Here is an 11168-nt window from a genome sequence, read left to right on the forward strand (position 1 = left end):
AGCAGTGAGTTCCTTATAACCTCTTTATGCCATATTTTGACATACATTCTTAGGCTTATTCTTGAGTGATTTGGGTGACTTAACCTCAGAACACTCAACTAATGAGTATAAGAATGTATGTCAAAATTAGGGATCAAGTCACCACAAATCTTCTTGCCTCAGTTTCCCTATCTGTAACTAAGAGTAACAGCTCTTTTGTTTATCCTGTCTTAGAAATGAGACATTTTGCAATATGAACTTAACACTTTGTTAGAGCTTTTCTTTGAGGTTGCAGTTGTTTTTTTCACATACTGTGTCAATAATGTGTAACTCACGTGATCAAAGCTGAGTCCATTTACCTATTTGAGATAATAGTTGACTTTTTCCATTAAAATTTAAAATTTTCAATTTCTGCTATATCACACATTGGTAGTCTTCCTTGTATTTTTGTATTTCAACTATTATTTGCAAAATAAAGACCCTTGTGTTAGAGTTTTTCCCTTTGTGCTATTTACATAGTGGTTTGTTTGTGCAGATGAGGGCAGTGAAGTTGAAAGTGAAATAGATGAAGAGCTGGATGAAAGTGGAGAGCCACAAGCCAAGAGAGAGAAAACTGAGCTAAACCAGGCATTCCAGGTGGGCTGCATGCAGCCAGTGCTCGAGAGTGGAGTACAGCAGAACCTCCTGAACCCAATTCATAATGAGCACATTGTTGCAACTACCCAGACTATCAGACAATGCAGTGCTACTGGAAATACATATACTGCAGTCTAATGTGAAACCTCCCTCGCCTCCAACACACACCCCATTGCGTTAGTCCTTTAGGTTTAATATGAAAAAACTGAAAAAAAAAAAAAAAAAAAAAAAAAAAAAAAAAAAGAAGAAAAAAGATAATAAGTCTGAAGGTTGACTGTTGTCAAATTTAGCTGTTCTGATCATTATTTTGTTGGAGTTAAATGGAATGGGTGTACGTATTTTGCCAGATCTGTTTAAAAAAAAAAAATTTTTTGTAAACAGATTCATTTTACATTGGCCACTCAGTAGCGAGGGTTTTCTTGTTATCAAATGCAAGATTTTTGCAAAGCTTAATGTTAATGTTTTGTCCTCTTATAATAATTTAATTTTTTCATAGTTTTTAAAAAATATTTTAATGTTAATTATTAGTTATGATGCTGATTTCATATAGATAGGTTTTTAATTAGATGCACTTCTGTGAAATATCAAAGGAACTGTTTTCTTTGATTTACACTGGAGGCATACTTATTTGACAGCAGATGTATCAAATTTGTTATAAAAGGTGCTTTTCATCGTACTACGAGAAGACACTATTTTGATAAAATTGTGAGTATTCAGGGGGATTTTTTTGTAATAATGCTGGAGGGTTGAGAAGATCTCGTTTCTTTCTGTGAGGAAGAAGCGTGTTTAAATGACAGAAATGTAAAGAATGTGGTAATCTGTATGGCATAAACGTACCTAATTATCTGACCATGATGTAAACAATGCAAGCTTCCTTTAAAATCAACAGTTCCAGATATTATTTGCATACCAGTTCCTCTCTTTTGAAGACTACTGATTCTATATGTGAGGCCACTGAACAGATGCTTTTGGCTGTTCAGTGACACTGTAGTTGTTAGAAACTGAAGCTAAAAAAGAAGTGACTTGATTATTATTAATTTTAAGTGTATGTGCTACTTATACTGAACTGGACATACAGGAAAACATTCCATTAGGATGACTTTCTTCTATTCCAGGTCTTTTCCTACTAGTGGTTCAATCTGCTGCTCTTAAAAAAAGATGATTTATAGAATGCAAGGAATGTAGCAACCTGCATCATTTTCCTTTCAAAAACATTTCCTTGTTGTTAAAGTGGATTTAAATTTTTACAAAAATTAGACAAGGCAGTGTAACTGGCACACCTCACTTGTACTTATTCCCAATTGTGTAGAATTTGAATAGGTGGCTAGATGGACCATTGCCATTTAAGAATGTACATCAGGGATCATTGTACCTCGGCTATTACATGGTGCCTTAAACAGAACTGAAGCTAAGACTTAGTACTTTCTGTTATTCTTAACTCTTAAATTAATTCAACAAGGTGTGCCTGTCATTTTCAAATTCCCTAAGAAGTAAGGACAGGTTACATAGCCTTCAAAAGAATAAAAGGATTTTTTTATTATTATTATTAAATGATTTTAATATCCCTCTTAGAATGACAATAAACCTATTTTTTCTTGTTTCTAGCTGGATTTCACTTTAATACAAATAAAATTTGCTTGGGAATTTGGAAAGCAAAACTAGCTTTAATACCAACTTCAAATGTCAAAATAGATTGACCATAGTCCCAAGCATGATTATATATTTTCTAAATCCTTGCCTACTTTTAATTTTAAAAACTAAAAAGAAATAAATGAGCAGGTGCATAATGCAGTGCATGTTTTCAATTTCTATATTTTGTGGGGTATCAGCCAGATATTACATTTTAATGGTTAAACAATAACAGTTTATAGAGACCATATTAATTGATATTAAAGAACTCAAGTTTTTCTTCATAAACATTTCATTAAGCAGACACATGAATTTGCTACACTAAATAGTGGAATTAAATAAGAAAAAAAGCCAAAAAGTAAAAGAGAACACAAAAAGATCAACTTTACAGAAAAGACTGTGTAAGAAAATTAGGATTCTTTTATTCTGGTTAACTGCTGTGTCTGACAATGACTTTAAAATCATATATACCAAATAGGAGAAGAGCATGTAAAATGGAACAGTGTATTTATAGCAAACAAGTTTGTTGCTAGAGTTTACATGTGCTCCAAATACAGCTGCACATAAGTGGAAATGTCGTAACATTATTGGTGCACAAAAATAAATTTTAATTCCTTTGCAGAATTGTGAACCCATACAGCTCATTCTGTGTAGGCATAATTCCTACTAATGTCAGTAGATGGCTTTTGCCTCAGTAAAAAGTAAACGTGAGGTTTATATTCATTACTTCTAAACTCATAAATGCACTGAATCTCATTATAGATTTTATTGCCACATATATCACTCAGTGTGTCCTGATTTTTCCTTAGAAATCAGCACATCTGTACCCTTCACCAAAAATGCTAAAACTAAGCTGTGATAAATATTTACTCCCCTTCATTGTGCATTATAAGATGTTTACAAGTAAAATAAAGCGAAATAATTCAACACTTTTTTTCATTTTCAGCTTTTTATTTTAATACTATAATACATGTTTAAATTTTTGTGTTGGTTTGTGTTTTCTTATTATTAACCTTTCTTGGTTTAATGTTGAATTTGTTGTTGCTGAGGAAAGAGTACGATTGTAAAAGGTAAATACAGATTGCTAAATATGATGGGACTTGAGTATCTTCATTATTTAGCTCTCCACTCCATTCAGTTGTTCACTGTCACAAAGTGAAAAACAAAACTGAACAAAAATCTGAATAAAAAAAAAGGGAATGTGTTTCATAGCTTCTAAAAACAGTGTGTTATCAAACAAATTGGAACTATCCCAGGTTTGGAAAACTGACTGGAGTCTGTATTCTTATGCTTAAATTCTAAAGGATTTTACCTGATTTTTTTAGAGCAACTGTCTTACTGTAAACTGCATTGTATACTTACAGATTTGGGGGTTTCCTGTTTTATTTTTACTGAAAATTTAATCAAACAGATAAAACATTTTGCACACTCTTGCTATTTAATAGTTTGGTTTTAGTACTCACTGAACTACAGAGATACCAATACCTCAGTCTGTCTTCTGTAATGTGTAGTGTGTGGTGGCACTGCCACACCAGCTCTGGAGTCCATTGTCAGTGCTATGGAGAGGTGTAGCATGTGTCCACAGGGTAGACATTATGAGAGCTGACACGATTTATGTGTTTTATCTGCTCTTGAAATGGAATCCAGAATAATTATTTTAGAGGCATTTCCCCCATTAGCACAAATAGCACAGTGAACAGTGTGGGGGAAGAAGTCTTGTTGAACTACCTTTTCAAAAGTAGGGCCCAATTTTCAAAAGTTTTACATATATTAAAATTTGTTGGTACATTTCCATCTTTCTCATGGTAAACTAGTTTTAAAGCTTCTCTTTTTTTCAGTTTTTTTTCTCTTGTACTGTAGCGTGCTCTAAGCACCTTCATTTTAAAAAAGTTCCATAAAAATTTGGAAAATAGATGTTAAATTATTTGCCTATAAAATGATGATTTACAGCATTAATGCCTTTAGGTCAAAAAAAAGAAAAGAGAGAATGTTCTGTCATTCAGAAAGGCATAGGTCTATGTACAAATTTAATTTAAAGCAAGGTATTTTTAAATATCTGAAACACTTATTTTTTTCACCTTGTTTTTATAGGAGAAATGATCTGATATCATTGTCATTCCCACCAATTGATATCTGCACTGTTTAGGAAGTTTTATGTTAGAGATGCACTGCAGTCCAGTTTAATTCAGAATGTTTTTACAAAAAAAACCCAACCACTGAGAGCCATAAGCATGCTAACAAAAAAAAATATTTATTAGTAATAGAAGTATACAACAATAATTTCAGAGTTTAAAATATTAATTTGAGAGAGCAGTGTGAATTTCTGAAAATTGGGCCCTTGTCACACTAACAGGACATGGTCTTTGCGTATGGTTTAAAACAAATCAATACATGGAATTCTAGTATCTCTGCTAATTGGTTTGGTGATTTAACAGAGACAATAAAAACTGGAATAGAAGCATAAACACACAGTGCTTAGTTCTAGTATTAGAAAATTAATTTGATAAAATGCCTTGCATTATTAACCCTTTGAGCATTGTAAGTAACATGATGGGAACAAAGATTTTTAGATAATTTAATTAGTCCATTGAACATATACTTTGAAATAGCTGATAGTGTTGTAAACTTTTTTTAATTATGTGTAAGTAAATACTTGCATACTATATGGGGATGTTTTTTATTACTAGGAGGCTGAATAGATGTAGGCAAAATATTCACTGCCATTGATGTGTACTGTCTAATAGGAAACAGTACTTCAGCTCCCTGGTTTTCATAGTTGCATATATTTATAAAGAAAATCAAACATATGATTCTACAAATAAGAAGTTGTCTACTTTAAGATGCCTTTAGAAGATAAAGGTTTAGAAAATATATTCAGCTATTTTGAAAATCTCCTGAGGTAGGTTAGTATTGGAATACTCTGGTACTGTAAAAGAGAATCTTTAGGATTAAAAGAAGGCTTAGTAATAATAAATTTTGCAGAATAAATGTGTTTGCATTGAAATTCTTGGCAGTGTTTTTGAGAAACAGGAACAAAAAGTGCACAATTATATTGATATTCCTTTTAAAACTCAGTCACTGCAATAATGACTAGCTAAAAGATTAAGGTATTTTATTAAATTTCACATACAAGGGGTTTGGATGGCCCTTACTGAATGTCAGAATTTTAAGAGCAACCTAGAAATTGCACGAGCAAATATTTTAGAAAGCTCCCATGTTCTTACAATTACTGCTTATAAGAACAAGGGAACAAGCATAGCAGCAAGTAAAGATTCTTTTAACTTAGAGATACTGATGCCACCTTACTAAGTGAGAGTACATTTTCTACTGGTTTCTTGCAATATCAGTCAGTCAGCAAACACTAAAGCAGCTGTACTTATTTAAGTCTAGCTGAGGGCAAAGAGAAAGGGTATCATTTTAAATTATTCAAGGGAACTACGTCAGTAGTATAGTGCAAGTGAGTTGCAAACATTTTTAGTCAGTTAATGCAAATTAATGCATAATGAAATAACAAATGCAATACTCAAAGGGTTTTAATTTAACAACTTTTTTAATTCATAATTTACTGTAAATGCTTCTGAGTTTGCATGCCTTGATCATTGCTGCTAGTGATTTTATGTGCCAGTAGACCTGAGTTTAATTTACCAGTTTAACTAAGAAATAGTAAAAGCCACTTACAAAGTGACTGCCTAGTGTTTGTTTGAAGTAAAATATGCCTTAGTTTGAAAATGATCATTTTAACTCTTGTTTTATTCTGATTTTTTTTTTCCTTTTCCTGTTGAAAAAATAAATTGGCATTTTGGAATTGGAAGCCCTGAGTAGTTAAATATTTGGTAAGAATTGTTCTTGGAGATTTCTCATTAAGGCTGAAATTCACTGTAGAAAACAAGGCCCAGAACAAGCCTATGGGCATCAAATGAGCCTCACTTAACACTAATTCAGGAAAATGTTCTTTGTCTGTTCTTAAGCACTTTCTTGATTATGGTGCAAACATCTTACAGGAGTTTTAATTCTGGATTAATTTTACTCTGAAATAATAAAATGTCTTTGTAAGAGGAATTTAGAGTTCAGAGGAACAACATTGTGTAGATTGGTATTTACCAGGAACTCAGTTCAATTTTTTTTTGACTTACTGATACCAGCAAAATCTTTTTACACAAAGAATACTTAATGGGTTCCCCAATTAAAGTTTCCTTCCATACAATATTAAAGTGATTGCCTTGTATTTAAACATTAAATATCCATCTTAGAGTAATGCAGTTAAGCAATTTAAAATATGTTAGGAAAATACCACTTTGTACCAAAGCAAGTTGCCCATCTCCACTCATTCCCACTGAAAATTTGGATTTACAGTTAATAACCAATGAGGCTGTTAAAGAAACTTTGAGTGCCTTTCAAAAACTTGGAAAATTGTGCCTGGGGTGGTAAACTTTAATTAGGTTAATTCTAGAGCTACCAATCAGTAATTTTATCATCACTCAGGGCTTTCTTACCTTCAAGGAAACTTCCTTTGTTGCATTTATTTTATACTGTATTTTTTTTAAGTGCCATCATTTAAATTTCACTTAGTAAGTGGCAGATTACATTATCCAATCCCACAGCACAGAAACATCATAACACTAGGACATATTCAAACTCTTATTTTCCAGTTGACTGAATATATTATGTAAATGAGGTAAGCAACTTTTTGTAGATTGTATGTGTGAGATAATGTAATGTTCTTTTCCAGTTTTTGGGCTACAGTTGAATATACTTTTTAATTATTTAAAGAAGACATCTTTACAGAATAACGTGATGGTTTTTTTGTATAATGTATTTGATTTTGTAAATACGTATTTCCTGATGTGATTTTTGTGACAAATGCTAAATCTTTTAGTATATAATGTCCTCTCAAAACTGGCAGGAGCTAAATAATAGTTTATGGGCAATTTGTATTGTGTACTGTACAATAACTGGGGACCTTTTATAATTATAAAAATATATATTAACTTTTAGTGTGTTGTTTAAAAAAATGACTGGAACATACTAAAGACAGTAGGATTTTTCTGAATATTTCAGACTTGAACTCAGGCTAGCTTTCTTGTGTTTTTCAAAACAAAATTGTGTCTTGTCTTTTAAAATCAATAAATTTGTTTTCTTGTTACAAACATATCTGAATTGCTTCAGTTTTTATATAGCCAGATATTTTGGATTGTTATACTACTGATTTTGAGAGAAAAATTATTTCAACTTACACCTTCTAAATAAGATTACATTTTTTTATTTCTCAGCAACAGAACTAAGTAACAAATGTGTCTCAGGTGGCAAAAGAAACAAGTTAAGAATTGTTGAGATTGGAAGGGACCTCAGGAGATCATCTAGTCCAGCCCTCCTTCCAAGACAGGGTCACCTAAGAAATGTCAGTTCAATTAAGTAGCTTTCACATCCCCAGTAAATAGAGACTGTAATATTCTTATTAATTTCAATATTAACAGTAATTTCCCATTACAGATTTAGCTAGTTAGCAGTGAGGGGCACGCAGACTTTGGTCTCTGGGAATTAGTGGTGTCAGTTTGTTACCAGTGGGACCTACTTCTGCAATTTTTGCTCTAAATATTCTGCAATTTTTGCACTACATATTCTGCAATATGTTAATGTGTTAGATGTTTTGACAGTTTCACAAAACATAGATGAAGGCCTAATCTTACTGGGTCATGTCTCTTACGGGGCTCTTGTTGCAGGTACTGTTTTATATAAAGAAATGCAGAATTTTAATCGGGGAGGACCCACTAAGTAATAGATGCTAGAACATCAAAATGACTATTGGATACCAAGCTTAAAACAGGTATTTCACATGAAAGTATGGTACAAGTAGAAAAATTGCATCCTAAAGCTCACTTTTCTCAGGAAGTTCAGCTGCAAGTTATGGTCCAGTTATTGCCTATTCTTTAATTTCAAATAAAGACCAAAAGCTTAGTAGAGTACAATACTGGTCCCTGCAATGCATCCTACCAAAGAAGACTACAGCTTCAGCAGTGGCCAGTCACAGCTATAGAATCATAGAATCATCAAGGCTGGAAGAAACCTTTAAGGTCGTTCAATCCAACCATCCACCCAGCACTAACACTGAAACCTCTGAACCACTAAACCATCACCTAAGTGCCAGATCCAGACACCTCTTAAACACCACCAGGGATGGTGATTCCACCACCTTCCTAGGCAACCTATTCCAATGCCTGACCACCCTAATGGTGAAAAAATGTTTCTAATATCTAATCTGAATCTCCCCTGTTAGCTTAAGGCCATTTCCTGTTGTCCTCTCACTGCAGGCACGGTAGAAGTGACTGGCCCCCACCTCACTACAGCGTCCTTTCACGTACTTGTAGAGAGCAATGAAGTCCCCACTGAGCCTCCTCAAGACTAAACAAACCCAGCTCCCTCAGCTGTTTCTCATAAGACATGTTATCTAAACCTTCCACAAGCTTTGTTGCCCTTTCCTGGTCACGCTCCAGCACCTCAATGCCTTTTTTAAAGTGAAGGACCCAAAACTGAATGCAATACTCAAGGTGCAGCCCCACCAATGCTGCATACAGGGGAATGATCACTACCCTAGTTCTGATGGTCACACTATTTCTGATACAGGCCAGGATGCCACTGGCCTTCTTGGCCACCTGGGCACTGCTGGTTCATGTTCAGCTGCTTTTGACCAGCACTCCCAAGTCTCTTTCTGACGAACAGCTCTCAAGGCACTCCTCCCTCAGCCTGTAGTGCTGCCTTGGGTTGCCGTGACTAAGTGCAGGATGGGGCACTTGGCCTTGTTGAACCTCGTACCATTGGCTTCAGCCCATTGATCAAGTCTGTCCAAATCCCTCTGCAGAGCCTTCCTACCCTCCAGCAGATCAACACTGCCACCCAACTTGGTGTCATCTGCAAATTTACTGAGAGTGCATTCAATTCCCACATCCAGATCATCAATAAAGATGTCAAACAGAACCCAAGACACAGGCCCAATACTGAGCCCTGGAGAACACCACTGGTGACCAGCCACCAACTGGATTTAGTTCCATTCACCACCCTTCTCTAGGCCCAGCCATACAGCCAGTTTTTTACCCATCCAAGCTGCAAGCAGTGAAATTTTCTAGGAGGATGCTGTGGGAAACAGTATCAAAGGTTTTACTGCAGTCCAGGTAGAAATTTCCACAGCCTTCCACTCATCTACTAAGTGGGTCACTTTTGTATAGAAGGAGATCAGGTTGGTCAAGCAGGACCTTCCTTTCATAAATCCGTATTGGATGGGCTTGATCCCCTGGTTGTCCTGCATGCTGTGTAATGTGGGTTATCGATTTGTTCCATAACCTTGCCTGGAACTGAGGTAAGGCTGACAGGCCTCTAGTTCACTGGATCATTCTTTCAACCCAATGTGGGCGTCACATTTGCTAATTGCAGTCATCTGGAACTTCTCTGGTTGACCAGGATTGCTGGTAGGTGATTGAGTGTGGTTTGGCAAGTTCTTTTGCCAGCTCCGTCATTAGTCTGGGCTGGATCCCCCCAGGGCCCATGGACGTGTGAGTGTCTAATTGGCATAGCAGGTCACTGACCGTCTCCTGGATTATTGGGGCTTTGCTCATCTTCCCATCACCAATTTCCAGCTCTGGGAATTTCTCAAGCTGGGTACCCTGAGGACAAGTGGTATTGATATTGAAGACCAAGGCAAAGAAAGCATTAAGTACCTCAGCCTTTTCCTCATCCCCTGTCACTACTCTGCCCTCTGCATTCAACAGATGATGGAGACACTCCTTGACTCTCCTTTTGCTGCCAGTGTATTTATACAAACTTAGTAGCAGTAGCCAAATCAAGGTCTAGTTTGGCTTTGGCCCTCCTTATTTTCTCCCTACATGATCTTGCAACATTCTTATAGTCCTCCCAAGTTACCTGGCCCTCCTTCCAGAGACAATAGATTCTCTTTTTTGCCCTAAATTCCAGCCTGAGTTCTCTGTTTAATCAGGCCAGTCTTTTTCCGTGATGACTTATCTTTCTACACGTGGGGGAGTCTGCTCCTGAAAATTTAACCATTCCTTCTTAAAGAACATTGAGCCTTCCTAGACTCCTTTGCCCTTCACGACTGACTCCCAAGGGACTCTGTCAATCAATGTCCTAAACAGCCAAAGTCTGCCCATTGGAAGTGGGTGCTGGTGTCTCTCCTTACTTCACCCAGTATTGAAAACTAACCTTTTGTGGTCACTCTGCCCAAGACGGCCACTGACCACCACATCACCCACTAGTCCTTCTTTATTCACTGTCATGGTTTAACCCCAGCCTGCCACCAACCCCCACGGAGCCACTCACTCTTCCACCAGAAGGATCAGGAAGAGAATCAGAAGGATAAAAGCCAGAAAACTCATGGGTTGAGATAAAGACAGTTTCATAGGGAAAGTAAAAGCTGCACACACAAGCAAAGCAATGCAAGGAATCCATTCACTGCTTCCCATGGGCAGGCAGGTGTTTAGTCATCTCCGGGAGAGCAGGGCACCATCACATATAATGGTGACCTGGGAACACAAACACCATCACTCCTCCCTCTTCCCCTCACTTTATATAGTAAGCATGATACTGTATGGTCTGGAATATCCCTTTGGTCAGTTTAGGTCATCTGTCCTGGCTGTGTCTCCTCCCAACTTTCCCTGCACCCCCAACTTCCTCACCAGTGTGGGAGCAGGGAAAGCAGAACAGGCTTTGGCTTTGAGTTTGGCTTTGGCTCTGCGCAAGCACTGCTCAGCAACAATAAAAACATCTCTATATTATCAACCCTGTGTTCAGCCAAAACACAGTCCACACAGCCTCTGTGAAGAAAGTTTACTGCAGCCAAAACCAGCTCATTCACAAACAGTAGATCTGGCAGGGCACCTCCTCTGGTGGGCTCTTTCACCAGTTGTCTTAGCAAGTTG

At 36.4% G+C, this 11168-nt stretch overlaps 1 protein-coding gene across 3 annotated transcripts in view; it reads left to right on the plus strand.

The window, feature by feature from the left end:
- Positions 1-7391, plus strand: part of RFX3 (regulatory factor X3) — a 102890-nt gene extending 95499 nt beyond the window's left edge. For all 3 annotated transcript variants that reach the window (XM_051788409.1, XM_051788411.1, XM_051788410.1), the window contains one exon: positions 515-7391. In XM_051788409.1, the coding sequence (XP_051644369.1) occupies positions 515-753 (239 nt within the window). In that variant the 3' untranslated portion in view covers positions 754-7391. The remainder of the gene's footprint in view (positions 1-514) is intronic.
- The last annotated feature ends 3777 nt before the right edge of the window (positions 7392-11168 follow it).

The sequence above is a fragment of the Manacus candei genome, unplaced genomic scaffold (assembly GCF_025592945.1).
Source record: "Manacus candei isolate 608988 ecotype Guabito, Panama unplaced genomic scaffold, ASM2559294v1 h1tg000024l, whole genome shotgun sequence".
Taxonomy (NCBI): Eukaryota; Metazoa; Chordata; class Aves; order Passeriformes; family Pipridae; genus Manacus; species Manacus candei.